Source organism: Danio aesculapii, chromosome 10 (assembly GCF_903798145.1).
Source record: "Danio aesculapii chromosome 10, fDanAes4.1, whole genome shotgun sequence".
Taxonomy (NCBI): domain Eukaryota; kingdom Metazoa; phylum Chordata; class Actinopteri; order Cypriniformes; family Danionidae; genus Danio; species Danio aesculapii.
This window is the reverse complement of record NC_079444.1, coordinates 16986225-17007842: the sequence shown is the minus strand read 5'-3', so window position 1 is coordinate 17007842 and position 21618 is coordinate 16986225. Positions and strand designations below refer to the sequence as shown.

Below are 21618 nucleotides of genomic sequence, written 5' to 3'. Positions count from 1 at the left end.
CATAATAGGCTATTTTTGTGTTGATGTTGTCACAAAAAATACACATTGTTTAGGACATTAGTTTCATTTGAATTAATATAAAAACAGTGGAACATTTTAATACATTCATTTTTTAATTTTCTTTTCGGCTTAGTCCCTTTGTTAATCTGGGGTCACCACAGCGGAATGAAGCGCCAACATATCCAGCATATGTTTTACGCAGCGGATGCCCTTCCAGCTGTAAGCCATCACTGGAAAACATCCTTACACACTCATTCACACACATACACTACGGACAGTTTAGCTTACACAATTCATCTATACGGCGACACGGTGGCGCAGTGGATAGCACGTTCGCCTTACAGCCAAGGTGGCTGGTTCGAGTCTCAGCTGGGTCAGTTGCCATAGTGTATGATTGTGTGTGGATGTTTTCCAGTGACTGGTTGCGGCTGGAAGGGCAATCGCTGCGTAAAACGTGTGCTGGAGAAGTTGGCGGTTCATTCTGCTGTTGCGACCCCAAATTAATAAAGGGACTAAGCTGAAAAGAAAATGAACAAATTCATCTATGCCCTAACTTGGACTTGTGGGGGAAACCGGAACACCTGGAGGAAACCCACGCAAACACGGGAGAACATACAAACTCCACACAAAAATGGCAACTGATCCAGCCGAGGCTCAAACCAGTGTATTCTTGCTGTGAGGCGATCGTGCTACCCACTGTGCCACCGTGACGCCCCATTTTAATACACTATGGTTTTATTTATTTATTTATTTATTTATTTATTTATTTATTTATTTATTTATTTATTTGATTGATTTGCCCTGATGTCATTTATTCTAAAACATTTTAGTGCAATAATTTAAAATAATTTAGTTGGTGCCTTAAATATTCAAATATATTCAAATTGAATCAAATTATTTTAATTAAATTTCCATTTGACTGACTAAAAACTTCAAGATAAATCATGTTTAACTTTTTTAAAAATGAAGCTGAAACAGGATAAATGTATTTTAATAAATTAAAAAAGCCATATCTAAGTAAATTGTCTCTAAAAATATTACATTTAAAAAAAGGGATATTAAATAAGATTAACAAATGTTTTTTTTTCTGCTAAATTGAAAGTCATTTTCAGGCTTACATGGCACATGCACTATAAGGCATGTGACAATAACCACGATGCGGAAAGAACAATCGGTGCTTTTATCTGAACATTATCTCATGAAATGGTAGATGCATGTTGTTCTTCCTTCCCACTCCTTTATTGCCGCCGAGAAATAACGTTCTGCCAATAGAACAGGCCGTTTACTACGTAATGTCCTACAGGAGAAAGGCAACTGCTGAAATATTTAAAGTTCTCTGCTGACATTGTAAATAATTCTTGTCATTTCCAAAAGTTTGAAGGTGAGCGTCATTCAGGTGCTTCCCAGGTGACATAAAACATTTAAACGTTAAACTTGTACAGATCATCTGAACTAAGCAAGTTAGTGGTCTAACCCCCTGTGTCCTCTCTCATCATCAATAAAACAGAAAGTATGACAAAATACACTGGAGAAACTGATTTGAAAGGCTTCTGGAAAGCAAGAGAACTCCGGAACCTAAATTACAGTCTTAAAAGTAACGGTGGCAGGAAGAACCAAAGGGGGGTTTCATGGTGTTGTCATAGATTAAGCTTTTGTGGAATGAACAGATTCACTCTATAAAAGACGTTGGGTTGTATTAATATAATGCCGGGTCACATAATAACAATGATTTAAATTTAATGTAAAAAATTAACCCAATTTTGGGTTTGTCTATATTTGACCCAACATTGGGTTAATACAACCCAGTTTTTTTTTTTTGGTGTTCCATGAGTGTTTAAGGTTTCCTCATAGGTTCTTCAAGGTTTTCTAAACATTCTTCATACATGTCTTTGGACTGGAGGGGGAAACTGGAGCACCTGCAGGAAACCTACTCCAACACTAGGAGAACATGCAAACTCCACACAGAAATCCCAACTGACCCAGCAGAAGCTCGAATACCAGCGTCCAGCTTGTTGTGAGGCGACCGCACCGCCACTAATAATGATTTGTTAAAATGATTAAAATTAAATGATTGTAGGCTAAGCACACATGTTTAATTCACTTCACTATAAAATGGATCAAAACACTTATGTCTTACAAAAAGTTTTGTATATTTGTGTTTTTTGTGTGTATTTTTTGTTTGTTTTTAGTTGGTTGGTTGGTGGTTGGTCATTAAACCTATTAGTCTACACTCAAAAAATTAGCAAATGTTCAAATTACTTTTTTAAAATGAGATGAAAAAACACAATTTTTGCTATTTTTGAGGACAACTTAATTGTTTTGTCCATTCCCCTTACATTTGTAAAAACTTAATAATTTAACTTAATTCCTTCATGTTGTCTCAACACAAATCAATTGTGTGAAACCGAGCATTTTTTTCTGTGTATTAACCATGGTTTTGTTACATTCTCATACTTTAACCATGGTATTTGTAGTAAAACTGAAAATAAACAAATCACCACTCCAAAAACTAGCCCCCAAAAAGCTAGCCTAAAAACTCATGGTTAAATATGGCTACCTAAATGATACTTTAATAAATCCCGATGATAAAATCTACTTTTAGACTACTACTATCACTGTCATGAAGTAATTTTGTAGACAAAGTTTAACTGAGGTATAGTAAGCTAGTTATATATTAATGAATTATTGGCTAAGTTCGTGCTTGCGTCAGAACAGTTTCCCTCAGCGGTTAAACCTGGGCGTTCGCTAACCGTCCATGTGACGTCACCTCTGAAGGGAATTCTCTTCCTCAGTCAGTCAGTCCTCTATAAAACCGGCTGCTATCACCCATGCTGGTATAGCAAGAGCTCAGCTTCTACTATCAGACGCACGACTTCTCGAAAAGACTTCTCTGTTTTCCTAACGCCATGTCTTACTACACGTCTTCAGACTCGCGTCGCGTCGGTCCCGCCGTGAGCGGCGTCAAATTCGACACAGCGCACCGCAAAAAAGCGTCGCCAAACATTTTCGAGAACATCAACCAGGAGGTGCTGGTGAAGCTCTTCGAGAAAGCGGGAGACCTGAAGGCGGTAGAGAGAGCCAGGAGCATCCTCACACTGTACCAGGACCCCGAGGAGATCTCCAAAGCACTCATGGCTCTTCAGCAGGACAAGAAGGACAAATTCATGCTTATTACGGGACTGACCCGCCAGTCGCTGAAGTTTCGATGAGGAAAGTTGGATGCTGTGCAGGTGTTTGCACACGCTGAGGAAAAAAAAGTAGCACACGCTACTTATGCTGGAGGCTGATGTTCCTCGAGACTTCGTGATGAACTTGTGATGGTCGTGTTGGTGTGCTGTGAATCTACAGACTGAACTGGACCAGTGCTTGAGCTTGAAGACCTAAGTCTTGGTGCTTTCTTGACATCTTGAAGATGGAGAAATGCATTTGAAATACAGACTGGTGTCGCCGCTGAAATTGAAATATATTCAGTGACATCCACAATGTCTCTGTGGCGTTGTTATACAATTTACTTGAAGAGAAAAACAAAGTTTTGAATAAAATTGTTTTGATATGATTAATTTTTGTTTAATCGAGTTTCATTGATATCTCTCAAAATCACTGTCACAGACCAAATATTAAATATTTAAATAGGTTATAGCATACAGTATATTCAGTTCTCTGATTTAATGAATTACTGCAAATATAGCCTATTGATGCATCTGGTAAACAATATTAATAGTAAACAGTTATTATTTATAACTTAAAAAAAAAGGGGGGGGGGGGGGTGTTAGTCATGTACAAATTCCAAATAATCAGTTTTGCCTTTAACATGCAGTGTTTTAATAAATAAAATTTGCATAATTGTTTACTTAACAATAAAATATGCAATATCTTAAATAAAAATATAGCAAAAAAAGTCCAAAACATTTTTATTGACACATTAGAACAATGTATTTCAAACTATTTATAAAGGCTGACATTAAAATATTAAAGTGCACTGCTCAATGAATATGAGGTTATTTCAATAAGAATCCATCCATGAGAATTTTGCCTCCAAGTGATTTTTTTTTTTGTCCAGTTGATGTTCAAGTCTCTTAAATAATGTTGATGAAATTTAACAGTTACTACACCTTTAGATATAAACAGATGTTAAAATACTTGAACAACTGCGTTCTGTTTTAAACTTTTGCACTTAAAAAATATTGATTCTGAAATACCAAAGACTTGCATCCAGGTTAAATATTAACAAAAGTCTTGTAGGACTGGTGGCTTGTAATGTTTTATGGTGAGTAAACATATTGATGCTGGAAATCTTTTCAGCCAGTCCTTCTTGTTAAATCAGCCGGAGTCCATCAGCAGATGTCATGGAACAAACTGTGTCTGCTCACTGAGATAAGGGTGTTTTCTGATGGATACTGTCGGCCGTTGCTGTAATCCTTCAGAAGCAGTCAATTACTGTACTTCTGGTTCAATCCAGTTTGCATGCTCTTAAATAGACAATTCACGCAAAAAAAAAAAAAAAAATCTAAGTTTACTTTTTCTGAAGTGGTTCAAGTGGTTCAGCTAGTTTTCTGTGAAACACAAAAGACACAATTGTTGAAGAATGTTGGAACTAGCTAGCCACTGACATCCATAGTAAATGTAAAATGTTTGAAAAATGCTAGGGAAGTCAATGGCTACTAGGTCCCAATATTCCTCAAAGTGTCTTCTGAATTCATCAGGAAAACGAAACTAGATCAGGTAAAGGGAGGGTATGATATTATTTTTAGACAAACTCTAAAAATAATATCAAGCAGGAGTCAAAATGAAATTATTAGTCAAGTCAAGCTTTATTGTCATTCCGCTACATGTGTGGACATACAGAGGAATGAAATGTTGTGTCTCGCAGGACAACTGTGCTACATAAATTAATCATAAATACAAATACAAGATTGGACATATGAGTTATTAAAAAAAAACTATGCATAACCAACGTACTGTATATTATAAGATACTTATACTATACACAGGATATACAAGTCTAATGTTTTAATTTATTTAAAATGTCATTGTGCTTTATGACTCTAAAGCAAAACTACTTCAGCATAACTGTATTTAAGAACTATTGTTGACTGAAGTATTATTATAACACTGAGGATCAAACAGAGGATCACATTACTCTAAATCTAATCCTGTTATACTGTTTGACCAACCATTTTAAGGTACTTTAAAGGGCACCTATTTTACCCCTTTTTCAAGATTTAAAAGAATTCTTTTGTGTCGCTAGAATGTGTGTGTAAAGTTTCAGCTCAAAACACCCATCAGATTATTTATTATACCATTCAGATTATTGGATTTTCTGCTCTGAACACAATGTAGCTGTTTTTGTTGCCTGTGTCTTTTAATGCTAGTTCTCCTTGCCCACCGTTCCCATGTGCTGGTCAGGCCATGTCCACACTAATACATTTTCAAATGAAAAAGCTTATTTTTGTCTCTGTTTTGCCCTTCCGTCCACACTGAAATGCATTTTTAGGAAACGAAAACATATCTTTTTGAAAACACTCTCCAAAGTGGATAGATTTGAAAACACTGTTTTCATGTCGTAGTGTGGGCTGTGAAAACAGAGGCTTTCGAAAACGATGATGCACTTTTAGTCATGTAACGCAGTCATTTTACTAATTCAGCAAAAATAGTGAGACCACATCTTGCACCATTTGTTTTGGATGCTCTCAACAGTACTACTCTTCCATGCCCGCTTTTCTTTCCAGAATCTACCGCGTGTCTGTACTTAAGCCTTATTTAGTGATGTTCTTACTGTGAGGGTAAGCAGCGTCATCAGCAGGATACTGTTCTTTAAAGCGGTCCAATATTTCGGCGTATTTGTTTTGGCACGTCTCCCACGTCTATATTTTCATGCTCTTTCGCAACTTTGTATTCATGTGTTACTTGAAGCAGCAACTGCACCTCATTGTCAGTCCAATTGAAAAACTCAGTGCTTTTCCTTGATATTTTGCCGCAACGTTTCAAAGAGCCGGAAAGAAAATAAACATCAGGTGGAAATGACGCGTGTTGAAGCATCTTACGTTTCACGCACACGCAGTACAGGATGAAAGCATTTTTAGTCATTTCTGTATGGATGACAAAGTTTAGGAAAATTATTGAAAATGACAGTGTGGACGTGAAGCATTTTTAGAAAACTCCATTTTCAAATTTATGCGGATTAGTGTAGACATGGCCTCAGAGTGAGCCTCAATCTCTTCCTCGGTTGCGTCAGATAAACAGCACAGTGACCGACATGAAGGCAGCAGATCTCACGCTATGTTTGTGAGAAATACTACAGTAAGAACTTTCCCAATGATTATTATTTGATGTTGTTGTGGAGTTAATTCAAGCCTTTCTGCCACGAAGAGTCACACAATGTCATAACAAAGTTCACGCGCACGCACACACACACACACACACACACACACACACACACACTCAGCAAGCATGTTTTTTTTTTTTTTGCACGCAAATGTGACAGGATACACATTTATATCCACTGCTGTATAGACATCTGTTATGTTAATGTACAAAATAAACCTGATTTAACGTCCACAAACCGGGATTGAAGAGTGTTCTTTTATAATTGTTCTGATGTGGCTTTGGTGATAAAGACGCTTTAATTCATTACAAAAATGCACTGTTTTAAAAACGTTTTAAACTTGTAAAACTCATTGTTAATCACATTTGATGATGACTGATGATCACAGAGAGCTGAACAGATCTTTTAATCCCAGTTGCTTTGCACACGTCCTGTCTTGTTAATATGATTATGTGCGTTGCTATGGAGAATTGTTAATACGCGGCTGTCAATCAATTCGGTGGGCAGGAAAACCACACCCCTACTTCACAGTATGGTGGGCCCCAAAATGAGAAGTGTTTGGATCCTCTAAGGCCTTTTTTTTTTTATTTATTTTTTTTTTTTTTAAAGAGCTTATTTTCTTTATATGACCCCAATATGACTGTGGACACACTAAACATACACACAGTTCTGTCCAAACAGCTTCAAAAAGATGATTTTCATCATAGGTGCCCTTTAAAGCACATTAACGAAAGCTGAAAACAGACTTTGAAATACCATAGTATCACTATTAGCATATGTGTCCTATTTAGAAATTCCATGTACTAATCCTTGATTTATATTGGTTGAGCCGTGTTCGAAGCTGTTGTTAATTATTATACAAAAATACACCTGTGGCTGCTGCTTGGCAACACTTCTGCTCTCAGTACTGAGTCTAACAAACCGTTTCATTTGCTGTGTTTTATATTGTGAAACCTTGCTAAGTATATGGAATAACCATTTTATGAAAGCAATAAGCCTGGTGAATTTGTGGTTTACAATAAATTTATAACACTCAATATTAATGATGATTATTATAGTGTAGTATATTCAAAACAAATAATTCAATTACATTTTGTATTGTCTTGCTGGTTCCGTTTTTCCAGTTTTATTATTGCATTTTGCAGCAATCTAATGGATTTCCAGATTCAACCAGTTGTGGATTGATGAGCGTGAGGAACATAAAGTTCAGCTAGGAGTGTCATACTGATCTGTGGGCAGCACTACGTGTCATTATGACTCACGCTGGACAATGACCAGCTTTATGAAGAATCAAACTCATGGTAATCACTTTTACTACAGACTGACACAATATGCACACTATTATTGAAGAATGAACATTAAATACAAAATGAAGATTAAAAGAAAATGAAGACTAAGTTAATATTGCTGAATTATAAACCCTTTCACTGACTGTTCAAAAAGAGCATAAGAAGATTCCTCCTCATAATGTGTGACACAGTGTCAATATATATATATATATATATATATATATATATATATATATATATATATATATATATATATATATATATATATACACACACACACACACATATATATATATACATACATGTATACATATACTTCTGGTCAAAACTGTGGGTTCAGTAGAATGTTTAAATGTTTCAAAATAAGCTTATTCTGCTCACCAAAGCTGCAATTATTTAATTAAAAAAACAGTACAAATTGTGAAATGTTATTGCACTATAAAATAACTGTTCAAAAGTAGTTTAAAATCACTAGAATACATTTTTAAATTAAATCATGAAGATAATTTTTTAGCTTTCTTACTCCAGTTTCCAGAGTCACATGATCCTACAGAAATTACTCTAATATTAATTATAATTATTGTTATTATTAATATTAATAGTAATAAAAGCAATAATGACCAGAGTAAACATTTTATTTGAAACTTCAAACAATAAGAAAGCAGTTATTTAACTTTTTAAAAAAGTATTACCCAATTTAATTTTTTTAATTTAATGAATGCTGCCTTAATTAACAGAATAATTTTCTTTAAAAAATAAACTAACCCCAAACTTTTGACCAGTAGTGTAGAAATGTGTATATATAATATCCATGGTAGCAGTTTTCTGTATTTTGTGATTCATGTATCATGTATTTATTGCCAGTTTATTTATGCTTTTGAATTTCATTATGGGACTTTAATCTTTCTTCCAACAACATTTAAACCTGAAAAGTTTGAAAAAAAAAAATTACTTTTATTTACATTTTCTATAGCTTAAAGTGATAATGTCTGGATAAGTGTTGTACATGTGTATATATTACAGTACATAAACCTTGTAATAAACTGACAGTACATTTTGTGTTACTTTACAGACTTATTTTTTCTATATATTATTTCTTATTATATATTTCAAACTACTAAAATGTCAATAAAAGTCACTTTGTTAAACTGTAGAGTTGAATTTTCAACATCAAAAGTCAACAGAGCAGAGATCAAGGTCCCATAATACAATAAATACTGTAAATGGGAAACACTTGTCAATCACAAAATACGGAAACTGTTAATTGACAGATTTTTTTACAGTGTACTTATTTATTTTCCAGACTGTTCAAAGTATCAGAGTATTCTTAATTATGGTGTAATAAGAAAAAAGACTCAGAATCCATCTGTAAAAACTTTTGAACCTGACTCAAATGTTCAGATTCTTGTGGTAGAAATGTATGCAAATTAGTTTGCATATTTAAATATAACATTTTAGAAACTTGTATTACATTTGTTTTATTACATTACAGGTACATTTTTATTCCATTACAGTCTATTAATTGGGGAGGTAGTGACAACTATTTAATTAGTGATAGCAATTACTTTTTTTTACCCTATTCACCCAAAGTGTCTTATAAGCATAAATCAGCAGAAAATAATGTATTTGGGTCACATCCTTGTTCTTCTACAGTTTTGAAATGTAATGTTTACTTTTAAACTGTATCTCGTGGTGAAAGTGTCCCGTCCTTGTGTTTACTAGTGTGGACCTCTAACAGCAGAAAGTGATAAACATTCAAAACTGTGCCATGCGTTCAGCTGATTACACTTCAGCCTCAAGATCTCATCCGCTGTGTTTGTCCTCTTAAGGTTATTCTGGGTCACTGTGTCAAATGACATATTTTTTAGTCTATGCATAAAACCAAAGTAAACATATTGGTGTTATAAAAAGTCTTCCAGTGTCCTTAGGGTTATGTTTTATCATATCCAAGTATTTTAATATACTCAAGTTTGATATATAATATTAGTTAATGTTTAAGGATTTATGATTATACCAAGAACATTTTCCATTCTTGACAAAATTGAGCACATGTCTCCACCCTGTGGACACTAAAGGATCTGCACGTTTTCTATTTTTATATAGTTTTTCTTTATTTCTTTGTCTTCTTTTCAAATAAGTCTGCCTGTGCTGTTTATCTTAAATTTACTCGTCACAATGGCTTTTTTTTTTTATAAGAACAGAATCAAATAGAGAGCCCTACAACTAAATTACTTTAAGTAACAGTGCTTAATAGAGCTGTAAGAGAACCCTCGCACCTGGGTTCGTTCCTGCCCGGTAGCATTAAGGTGACAGTTAGTGGGCAATAAGCATTCAGTTGGTAATTAAATGAGACGTGTCAAAGCCATTGATAAAGGCCAAGTTTTCTTCTGCCAGTAGGTGGTGCTACTGGTGGCAACATTGACAAATATATCTTTACCTGGATTTATTTATTTTTTTTTTTGGTCTAAAGGCTTATGACATATTTTAAGTATAATTGATGGCAATTCCTGAGTATGAAATTCCAAATGCTTATACCTCGTCAAACTTGTGAAGTTTAGACTGGGCATTTTGTGTTTATGTTAGTATGCAACGTCATTTCCTGTTGCCAATAGGTGGCGCTATGATGGTAACTGAATTTTGTAGTCTGTTTAGGTCAGGAATCTCATTGATCAACTTCTTCTTCCATGGCAAAACATTGAAGCTTGGGAGGTAACCACTTGCATGCCCTTCAATGAAAATTATAGATCTTCACAATGGACTGTATGCGACTATTTTCAATTTCATAAGGGTCCTTTTAGAGCATTTATAATGTAATTTAATTAATATTGGCATGTATATGTGTTCAGGTCAGGACTCTTACCAAACATGTGAAATTTGAGGCAGATCAGACTATGTATGGAGAGAGATTAGACTCAATAATAATTCACGCAAAAGACACGATGTACACATGCGTAGCCAAATTCACGTACGTAAAATATTTATTTATACTTACAAAAACAATTCACATGCACAAAATAAAAATACATTTTCATAAAATACGTTTCACAAATGCAAAACACCATTTGCAAATATATAAGAGTGTACAAAAAGTTTTGAATGTTTAAAATTCACGAGTTCATCCTGAATGAGAATGTGCAAATCCTCTCTCACGTACGACTCACCCTGAATACGAGTGTGTGCATTTTTGAGACTTTCCTGCCAGAAACAGGCAACTCGTACCTCTCAGCCAATCAGATGAGAGCTGTACTCGATGTCAACCAGTCTGCGCACCTTTTGCGCAGTCTGTTCCTCTAACCAACATGGCGGATACTCCTGTAAGTCAATACTGTTTCCTACTAGTTTGTGTATACGCTTTTTATAGTAGAATCTGAGTGTATTTTCAGTAACTCAATAGAAAAGTGCTAGTGTTAGAGCGCATCCCGCTCTTCACCTGCCATGCTAAATAGAGGAGTATTCTTCTTCTTAGAGGATCATCTCCGTTAATTAAGTCAGACTGCGCAAATGGTGCGCACAGTGAAGCGCTTCGGTCATTCCCGCGTTCTCAGGGAGTTGTGATTGGTTGAACAGTAAGCTCGCATCTTATTGGCTACAGGGCACGAGTGACTCACGTGGGAGGTGTGTGCTGACAGGAAAGTCTCAAAAATGCACACACTCGTATTCAGGGTGAGTCGTACGTGAGAGAGGATTTGCACATTCTCATTCAGGATGAACTCGTGAATTTTAAACATTCAAAACTTTTTGTACACTCTTATATATTTGCAAATGGTGTTTTGCATTTGTGAAACGTATTTTATGAAAATGTATTTTTATTTTGTGCATGTGAATTGTTTTTGTAAGTATAAATAAATATTTTACGTACGTGAATTTGGCTACGCATGTGTACATCGTGTCTTTTGCGTGAATTATTATTGAGTCTAATCTCTCTCCATAACTATGGGCTATATGCACAGCTGGTGTTTTTCAGCCAATGATGAACTTCTGGTGAAAGTTTTATGTGACTATTTTCAATTTCGTAAGGTTCCTTTTACAGCATCGATGTTGTAATTTAAATACAATCAGTTAAATAGACTTAATCATCCATTTTGTTGTTAAAGCCTAAAAAGAGACGAAAGACCATATAAACGGTCATTAGCAGCAGGCTAGTGCAGAAACTCCATTGAAAATACTGGGGTCAAATTAATTTCCATATTTTAAAGACATGGCGTGGAAAAATATATAATTTAATGCAGTGCTTCTTGTTTGGTCTGATACTTACTTTATATTGTATCTCAGCCAGGTAGTGAAGATCACTGTTTTTTAAAGAAATCAGATCTTAAATGCTGTAATTTTGTATGGGATGACAATTCACCGGAAGCCCTGGGATTGGCTGACTGAAGTAAAAAGTCTGTGTGCATATACCCCATTGCTGAATGAATGACAACAACTTGTTGTTTCATGGCGAAACCTGCCACTGACACGCAATTTGACAAAAACTCTAGATCATCAATTTAACATTACAAAATACTTTAGAAAGTGTCCAAATGTGGCGTTTTTATGTCTGGAAATGGCAACAATTTCCAAAAATTATGAAAATAACCGACCTCCTGTCAGGTTTCAGATTTCTCTCCAACAGTTTTTTGTTTTGTAGGTTTTTTGCATGTTTTATGTGTGCACCAATTTTTGTATGCGTGTGAAACGCAGCTATAAGGGCCACTTAATCAAAAGTATATAGGCGGCGCTGTCATTTTGCGACACACTTATATAACTTATATCAAGTCCATCTATGTTTTAAAGAACAATTTATTAACAGTTTATTTATTTATTTATTTTTATTAATTATGCTCATCATCCTTGGATGAAAAACACTGAGACGTTTGCAGACATCCTTGTTTATGTCCCACAAAAGAAGTCACAGCAGGTTTGCAGTGAATCAATCATTTTAGCATGACCTATCCCTTTAACAATGTATAAAAAGTCATCTGTATATCCGTCTGTCCATCAGTCCTAATGAGCTAATTGTTTCAACCCAGTCCTCCTGGAGTCTAGTTGAGCTTTTGAATTGACTCAGAGCTGATGAATTCGGCGTAACCACAGCCCTCAAACTCATGAAATGATGCCAACATATGGAAAACTTTTACCCTCAAAGAGCCCTGGGACTCTCCGGGAATGAGTAAAAAACAAACAAGTTTACAAGCGTGCCCTCGGATCTTCGTAACAAATCACACTGGATGACTATCATGGTCTGTTTAGTAGCTTGCTTTAACCAGCGCAATTTGCAATGGTCAAACTGAAGGAGGCAGCCGATTCATCACAAGAAATAAATGCCAGACAGGTTTGGAAACGCAGCTAGAACAACATTAAAACATAAATCCTTTGGGTTTATCTGGTAGAAATGTTATCATGCGTCATGCGGTTGCTTCTTGATGATGTTGGCCTTGCTGTCACTGTGAGTAAATCCATTACACGCTGATACTAAACAAACTATTAAGATCACCGCCAGTGCAAAAGAGCTGAAATCAGCACGATTTCTTCAGTGTAGTTAATAGATTAGATCAGCTATAGTCTCTGCAAGTGTGTAGAACAGCAAATGTTCCAAATTCAATATCTATATGGCGGAACAATGTTGGCTTCAGGTGTATGACATTTTACACATCCAAACAGTCTATACTTTGTTAATAAAAGGTGAAAGTTCTGAATACATTATCAGTGATTCTGCTGTTATGTTTGCATAATCAATCATGCAGAAATGCATAATAAGTGGAACCCACAGAAATACAAACTCACAGCTGCAGTATAGATGGTTTGCACTTTCAGTATTTCCAGCCAGATCTCACATGAAAGCAACTATTTTACGTTTGGTCAGTTTAGTGGCTAATTCGTAGGAATTCATACGGGTTCAGTCGTATGAAAAGGTACGATTTTTAAAAGAAGGCATAGCACTCAACACCCTAATGCTGAGTTCAGACTGCAAGATTTTAGCCCTGATCTTGACTCGCCGACAGGTTTTGTGAAATCGCCGACAAATGCCTGAAATCACAGGCAAATCGTTGCTCGTTCACGTGAGTGACAATCACACAGTGTGAACTATCAAAGACGTGATCTGAAAGAATCGCCGATGAGTCGCCAAAGCCCGTGGCGTGCTAAATATCTGAAGCTGTCGGCGATTCAAATTATGCCGTGTGAAATGTTTTCTGATTGAAACTAACATCCGACAGCCAATGAAGAGAGCAGCATCCACTAATACGGCTACCTGCAGGCCAGCAAGAGGTTGGGGAGAAGTTAAAAGCTCATTTTCAGTTTATTTGAACCCAAGAAAGGAAGGAAAAACTAGTGTGTATTTGGCAGGAGCACAGTGTCTGTTTGACGTGTTATCCGATCAATATCACAATCAGGTGGAAAGGTTAAAACAAAAGTTAAGGAGAAATTGTTAATTCTCTTCAAAAGCCAGGTGAGCAATACAAGTTTCAGCTAAAGCCTTCTTTTTCCATGATTAATAACCAAAGATATATTACGTGACCTTGCGTTGTTTCCATGTCACTTCTCGCGTTTGTTTGGTTGTGAGACGTAGTTTGGACAAAGTTGTCTGTGATTCTTCCTATTTTAAAGTCATGCAGTGTGAACTCTCTCGTCGCCAATCCATCCTACAGTGTAAACACTGCACCGACAGAACGCCACACCAGATAGTCATGCAGTGTGAGAAAATCTGTGACGCGACTACTTTGAAAATCAAACTGTCTGAACTCGGCATTAGCCGTCATTTGGTAACAAGCAAATTGTACTAAATTGTATAAATGAGATTGCACGATTTCATTCGAATAAGGCACTAAATCTTTAATAAAAGTTATGAATTGCCATGAGATAGCATTGGTATGTATACACATTCTATTTTTGCAAATCTTTTTATGTGATAACACTGAAAATATGACACTTTGCTACAATGTCAATCAGTGAATTTGCAGCTTGTATAAGTGTGAATTTTTGTTTTGTCCTCTCAAAATATCTGAACACACATCCAATAATATCTTAAATTTATGTTCAGCACTAGTGCCTAAACCAGCCTAAGCTGGATATAGCTGGTCAACCTGCCTGGTTTTAGAGAGGTTTTGGCTATTTCCAGACTGATTTCTGGCCCAAAGCCCCTCTAAAACCAGACTGGTTGTCTAGCTAAAACCAGCCAAACAGACTAGGCTGGTTTAAGCAGCTTTTAGCAGGGAAATTGGCTTTTTTTTAAGTGTTGTTAAAAAATGTATTTGATATTTACAGAAATGTGAGGGGTGTACTCAATTTGCTCTGTTACCTGTATGCGCGGCCATATTGGAGATAGCCCTACTCAGTTGTAAACAACAGCATGCATTGCATATTTAGTGTACTAATATGTTGTTTTGCATTGTTATGCTGTCTAACTACAAAGAGAAATGAGTGAAAGCTGCTAAATCATACAGAGAAAGATAGGATATTAAATAGGATGTTCGCTTTTTTACTTATTTGACCAGAAAAAGTAAAACAAAAATGAAAATGAAATCTTGGTAAAATTTGGCCAACCACAAACACCTTTTGTTTTTGTTTTTCGATTCTGCTTTATTTGTTATAACTTTTGTCAGTCTATACTCACCTACATTAAATGTTTTACATATTAGTGCAGTCCAAACATATGACAATAATTAATAATTTCGATTAGCAAAATATGCAAGTTTCATTCAATTCAGTGGTATTGTTTACGTTCTGTGCCTCCAAATGGCCGATTGATGACGTGTTGTGAAAAACCTACTTAATCAAACAATTATACAAGTGTATAAATAAACTTATTCTAAGAATCAAAGCTGTATTTTTATTATAATTCCATGTTAAAAGGGATTTTTGGTCTATGAAAATATTTGTTTATTTGGGGAAAATAGTTATATATATTTTTAAGTTACAATGCTTAAAGGTCAAGAGTATTTTTATAGGTTATCAATCATAACAATCATAACAATGTTTCCCTCCAATTAGAATGCTCAAAATTGGAATATTGCATGAAACATTTGCGAATATCCATCCAGTGAGTCAAAGAGAACAAAATCCCCACTTCCTGATAAACTGGCTCCAAATATCAAAAAGAAAAGTTACATTTGCAGGTTAGAAGGTACTGTGGGCCTTTTTTCTTATGTAATAAATTACTAGCGCCTCAGAAGATGAAATGAAAATATGAGAGAGGGAGCGCAGCTGCTCAAAAAAATTGTTGGAGGTTATATTATCAAACAACTTGGTTGACAGACTTTGGTTAAGGCATTTTGGAATGACCAAAGCAACATTTCAGATGTTTTGCAATGTGGTTGGTCCACTTTTTGCCCAATAATGCTGTCCCATCATGTCAATTTTTGTTATTACTATTATTGGAATTTATTTGGTAAATGTGTTTCCATCATTGTTAATGCACATGTTTTTCTTTGGGAAAAACAGTTAGTCCTACTCAGTTGTGTGCATACATTTTTAGGCTTATTTTGCAACTGTACGCACATCTTGGCATTTCAGTTTAAGCACTTTTTTGTTTCAATATTCCAAAATGCACACAAAAATTGGTGGATGGAAGCTGAAGACAGCTGTTAATGTAAATATTCCTTACTTGGCACCAAATACACACAAAATCCCAGGAATGACACATGATTAATACAAGATAAATAGACAGTATAAATAACAGTAGGACTTCCTCACAGCATGATGAAACCTGCTAAAATGGAGATTGTGATACTTACTGATAGTTTGCATCGCCGTCAGTCCATCAGGAACCGTCAGATCTACAAAGAAAACCCTCCAGGCCCTTTACACATCCAGCCACTGTCTGCTGGGAATCACTTGCAATTCATTTCATTTTTAAAGATGGTTTAACATTGGTCCTTTTATCTTTAAAGCCCTTTGGGTCTTTTTTCCGCGCACATCATTCCAGCAGAAAGCCCTTTGGGAGACACTAAGACATGATTTTATGGAGGAAGCTTTTGTCTCTGGTGTTAGACTCTCATTTCAGTACAAAAACAACAGTGGCTCTTGCTAAATAAGTGTGAATTAGTCATAACACTGTAAATCAAGCAGTGTTTGAATTAAAGCTTTAGGATACACTGAAAACAGAATCGTATTAGTGTGAATTGTTGTTTTTTTAACAACAGGCAAATAATATATTAAAGGTTCAGTGAAATTAAAATAATGTTTTTTAGATGTTATTACAATTTGTTAGTCTTCAAAGATATTTCTAAGCTAATGTGACATGACAGTGACAAAATTCGCATTCAGAAGATATACAACTGATATAAACATATAAAACTTGTAGTTTGTCCATACTTGTCAACCCTCCCATTTTTCCTGGGATTCTCCTGTATTTTACAATTCTGTCCCGCTATCATCCCTTGTAGGTGTTTTCCCGTATTTCTCCCATTTTTATTTTTCCTTTTATGAAGGGTGGCAATAAACATAAAAGATCCTCCCTATACGCAACCATAGACTGTAAAAGATAGGGACGTAGTATCCGTGACGTCATCCATATGTTTCTGAAGAGCGCAAATTAAGCTACAAGTGGAATGGTTAAACCAGAACCATTATGTTTGCGCATCATTGCTCCAACCAGGGGTAACCAAATAAGGGCAAAGAGGCGGAGCGTGAGTGGAGCTATAGATGCCTGCTAGCATTCTGCTTAGACAGGCTTTTCCTTGGGAGAATACTTCATTACCTGTGACTTGTTTGTGCTCTGACCAGATGTGCTTGGTTGTACATTATATCAATAAAGTGTTTAGACACTGTTGTAACACACTGAGCCACTAAACATTGTTCTTATGACATTTTTCTACAGGAGGAAAACGCGAATCACTTCCAAATAAAGTCTGTGTTAGTAAATACAAGGCTAATTATGAAATCCAGGCATAAGACTGTATGACAACGCTTCAGATGACTGTGTAATAACTTACAGCAAGAGTGTAGATTTGCATCTCTCTAAAGCACATGCATTGCGCAAATTCTTTTTTCACATTTAAAACACCAATAAAGTACTTAATAATATAAAATAAACACTTAAAAATACAGATAACAATCCCGTCCCATGCTGCAAAAGTCAATTTACATGATTTTACTGCAATTGGGCTTTGAGGAGGTATGAATAGAGAAAGTTAGAGAAGTGTGTGATGCAATTTACTGTTTTATCCCGATGATTGTTTTTCATAATCATGGAGGCCAAAATCGAAACTGAATTTTGGTTTATTGAAATTTATTGAAGTAATTGCACTGCCTTGGTTATAATATATCAGTGAACTCTAGCGAACTTGACTTGTGCATGTGTAGGTTACTAAGGGTTGACAGAGCATTATTTTGAAGTCGATAAAATTATTGGTAGGGACATTTCAGCAATGGTTGGATATTGATGGGGACACGTCCCTGTTATGAAGCGGACAGGAGACAGAGGTAAGGAAACGTTAGGGTGTTTATTAAATGACAACAAGGAGCACATGAAGGATAGCCAGGAGGATCAGGAATGATGTTGGGGTCTTTTCCTCCGTGGCTGGGTAACAGGAATACACGAGGATGGACAGCACACACCAGATACAGCTGACAGAGGATGACACAGACTTGGAAGGACTGGCAGACAGGACGATTCGGGAGGACCAGGAAGACTAGGAGGAATACAAAGAGAACAGGTAAGTAAAGCATTTGTTTTAGCTGAGGATGACTACGCTGAGTGGTCGCTCAGTTGTCCGCTTTCGTCGAGACGAGCCCGGACAATGAGCGACTGGAGTGCTGTGCTTTTATCTGGTGCTCGTGAATGTGATGCAGCTGTGTGCTCATTAGAAGTCAGGTGATGGTGATCTTCGTGAGTGGGGATCGTGAGAGCCTGACCAATCCGTGACAGTACCCCCCTCCCCAGGGCCCGCTCCTGAGGGCCGACACCTCCGACGCCGTGGTGGTCTCCCTCTGCCTCTAGGCGCTGGGAACTCAGGGTGGCTCTCATGAAACTCCACCATGAGACTAGGATCGAGAATATCAGCTCTGGGAACCCATGTCCTTTCTTCGGGGCCGTACCCTTCCCAGTCCACCAGGTACTCCAACTGGCCACCACGACGTCGGGAACGCAAGATCTCCTTCACTGCGTAGACGGCTCCTTCTTCTAGGAGCAGTGGAGGAGGGGGGTTCCTCTTCGTGGTCAGGCTCTGTGGAGGGAAGAACAGGATCGTGATAGGGTTTCAGGAGTGATACGTGGAATGTAGGGTGAATACGGTAGTGAGAGGGTAATTGTAGTTTGTAGGTGACGGGGTTAACCTGTTCCACGATGGTGAAGGGACCAACAAATCGGGGACTTAACTTGCGAGAGGGCAGTCGCATGCGTATGTCCCGGGTGGATAGCCACACCTTTTGTCCGGGTGTGTATCTGGGTTCTTCAGACCTTCTTCTATCGGCGGTTACCTTGCTTCGACGGACTGCCCTCTGCAGATGTTGATGAGCCTCGTCCCAGACTCTCTCGCTCTCCCGGAACCAGTGATCCACTGCGGGGACATCAGATGGTTCGCCATCCCAGGGAAAGAGCGGTGGTTGGAAGCCCAGGACGCACTGGAATGGCGTGAGTCCGGTGGAGGGTTGCCGCAGTGAATTTTGGGCATATTCTGCCCAGCCCAAATACTGGCTCCAGGAGCTCTGGTGACCACTGCAGAAGGTCCTCAGGAACCGTCCCACCTCCTGAATCTTCCTCTCTGTCTGCCCGTTGGTTTGGGGATGATATCCAGAAGAGAGGCTGACGGCCACACCTAGGAGCTTGAAGAAGGCTTTCCATAGACGTGAGATGAACTGTGGACCTCTGTCCGACACAATATCTTCTGGAATACCAAATGACCTGAAGACTTGATTAAAGATATTGTCGGCTGTTTCAAAGGCTGTGGGAAGACCTTTCAGAGGGATTAGTTTGACAAACTTTGAGAATCTATCTACGATGACTAGAATACAGGTATTACCTTCTGACGAGGGGAGGTCAGTGATAAAGTCCACTCCTAGGTGTGACCAGGGACGGTTCGGAATCGGCAAGGGATGGAGCTTTCCAGCGGGTAGATGACGTGGGCTCTTGGATTGAGCACAGTCCTTACAGCCCTGAACATATTGCCTCACATCCCTTGCCATGTTTGGCCACCAGAATCGTTGGGATACTAGCGAGAGAGTATTGTTGATCCCTGGATGTCCAGTGCCTAGCGAGGTATGTAAGGAGTGGATCAGATCTACCCGGTGTTCAGGTGGTATGAACTGCCGATGAGGAGGGCATCCCGGCGGAGCAGGGGCTTCCGGAGTGGCAACGACTGGAGGAGCGTTCCAGGTGATCGGACAAATGGAGATGTGTTCGGGAAGAATCTTCGTTGGGAGTTCTTCATGATCGTGATGCTCGTGTAAACGAGAGAGAGCGTCTGCTCTTAGATTCTTGGGTCCTGGACGATAGGAAATGGAGAAATCAAAACGTGAGAAGAAAAGTGACCATCTGGCTTGACGTGGACATAGTCTCTTGGCCTCTTTGATATATTGGAGGTTTTTGTGATCTGTGATCACCTGGAACGGATGTTTGGCTCCCTCCAACCAGTGACGCCACTCCTCCAAGGCTAGCTTGATTGCTAGAAGCTCCCTGTCTCCTATGCTGTAATTCTGCTCCGCCGGGCTCAACTTCCGAGAGAAATAGGCACAGGGATGCAGTCGGGGCGGTGTATCATGATGTTGGGATAATACTGCCCCGACGCCGGTGGTGGATGCGTCCACTTCCACCACGAAAGGAAGATTTGGGTCAGGATGAGTCAGGAGTGGGGCCCTTGTGAACTCCTTCTTGAGAAGGCGGAAGGCTGCGGCTGCTTCTTTGGTCCACTCCAGTCCTTTGGGTTTACCCTTGAGGAGATTAGTGAGAGGTGATGTAATCCTGCTGTAGTCCTTGATAAACCGTCTATAAAAGTTAGCAAACCCAAGAAACCTCTGGAGCTCCTTAATGGAAGTGGGTTCTGACCAGGATAGAACAGCCTCAATTTTCTTCCCATCCATACGTATACCGGTTTGGTCAATGATGTATCCCAAGAAATGAATCGACTTCTGGTGGAATGAGCATTTCTCCGCTTTGAGGTAGAGGTGATGTTCTCTCAATGTGTGTAGGACCTCCGCAACGTGTTGGCGATGTTCGGCCTCACTCCGGGAGTAAATGAGGATGTCATCTATGTACACTATTACAAAGTGGTGAAGAAACTCCCGGAGGACTTCATGAATGAAGTTTTGGAATACGGAGGGGGCGTTGACCAGACCGTAAGGCATGACCTCATATTCATAGTGGCCAGTAGGGGTCACGAATGCTGTCTTCCATTGGTCCCCCTCACGTATTCTTATCAGATTATACGCGCTGCGGAGGTCCAATTTAGTGAAGACTTTAGCTTCTCGGAGCTGTTCCAAAGCGGCTGGTACCAGAGGAAGGGGATATCGGTATTTTACTGTACCGTTATTTAGGACCCTGTAGTCGATGCATGGACGCAGCCCTCCGTCCTTCTTGGCCACAAAGAAGAAGCTTGAGGCGGCTGGTGATTTTGAGTGACGTATGTACCCCTGACTCAGAGCCTCCCTTATGTAATCTTCCATTGCCTGATTCTCTGGAAGCGAGAGCGGGTAGATCCTACCTCTTGGCAACTGGGCATCTGGAACTAGGTCGATCGCGCAGTCCCATGGCCGATGCGGCGGTAGCTGGGAAGCTCTCTTGGGGCAGAAGACATCATGAAAGGAGCTGTACTCCTTAGGAATGTGGATAGACTGCTTCTCAGGAGGACTCTCGACCGATGTTGTAAACAAAGAAATGGGGTTCCGACCTTGAAGAGGGAGATTTGGAAAACAGGTAGGTGTACATCCAGATCCCCATTTCTTTATCTCTCCTGTGCCCCAAGAGATGATGGGATCGTGCTTCACCAGCCACGGGCGCCCTAGAATGATGTCCATATTTGCACCCTCCAGAACCAGAAATTGAATCCTCTCTTGATGTAACAACCCCACTTGAAGAAGGATGTCTTCGCA

The 21618-nt window shown here is 38.3% G+C and overlaps 1 protein-coding gene across 1 annotated transcript; it reads left to right on the top strand.

Annotated features, from left to right (window-relative positions):
- Positions 1 to 2800: 2800 nt before the first annotated feature.
- LOC130235862 (transcriptional and immune response regulator-like) lies at positions 2801 to 3560 on the top strand. Its single transcript, XM_056466373.1, has one exon. The coding sequence runs from the start codon at positions 2907 to 2909 to the stop codon at positions 3207 to 3209; it is 303 nt and encodes a 100-aa protein (XP_056322348.1). The 5' UTR covers positions 2801 to 2906; the 3' UTR covers positions 3210 to 3560.
- Positions 3561 to 21618: the final 18058 nt, after the last annotated feature.

What these genes read in the sequence shown, in the direction of transcription:
- LOC130235862 (XM_056466373.1), top strand. Translation starts at nt 2,907, where the DNA reads ATGTCTTACTACACGTCTTCAGACTCGCGTCGCGTCGGTCCCGCCGTG.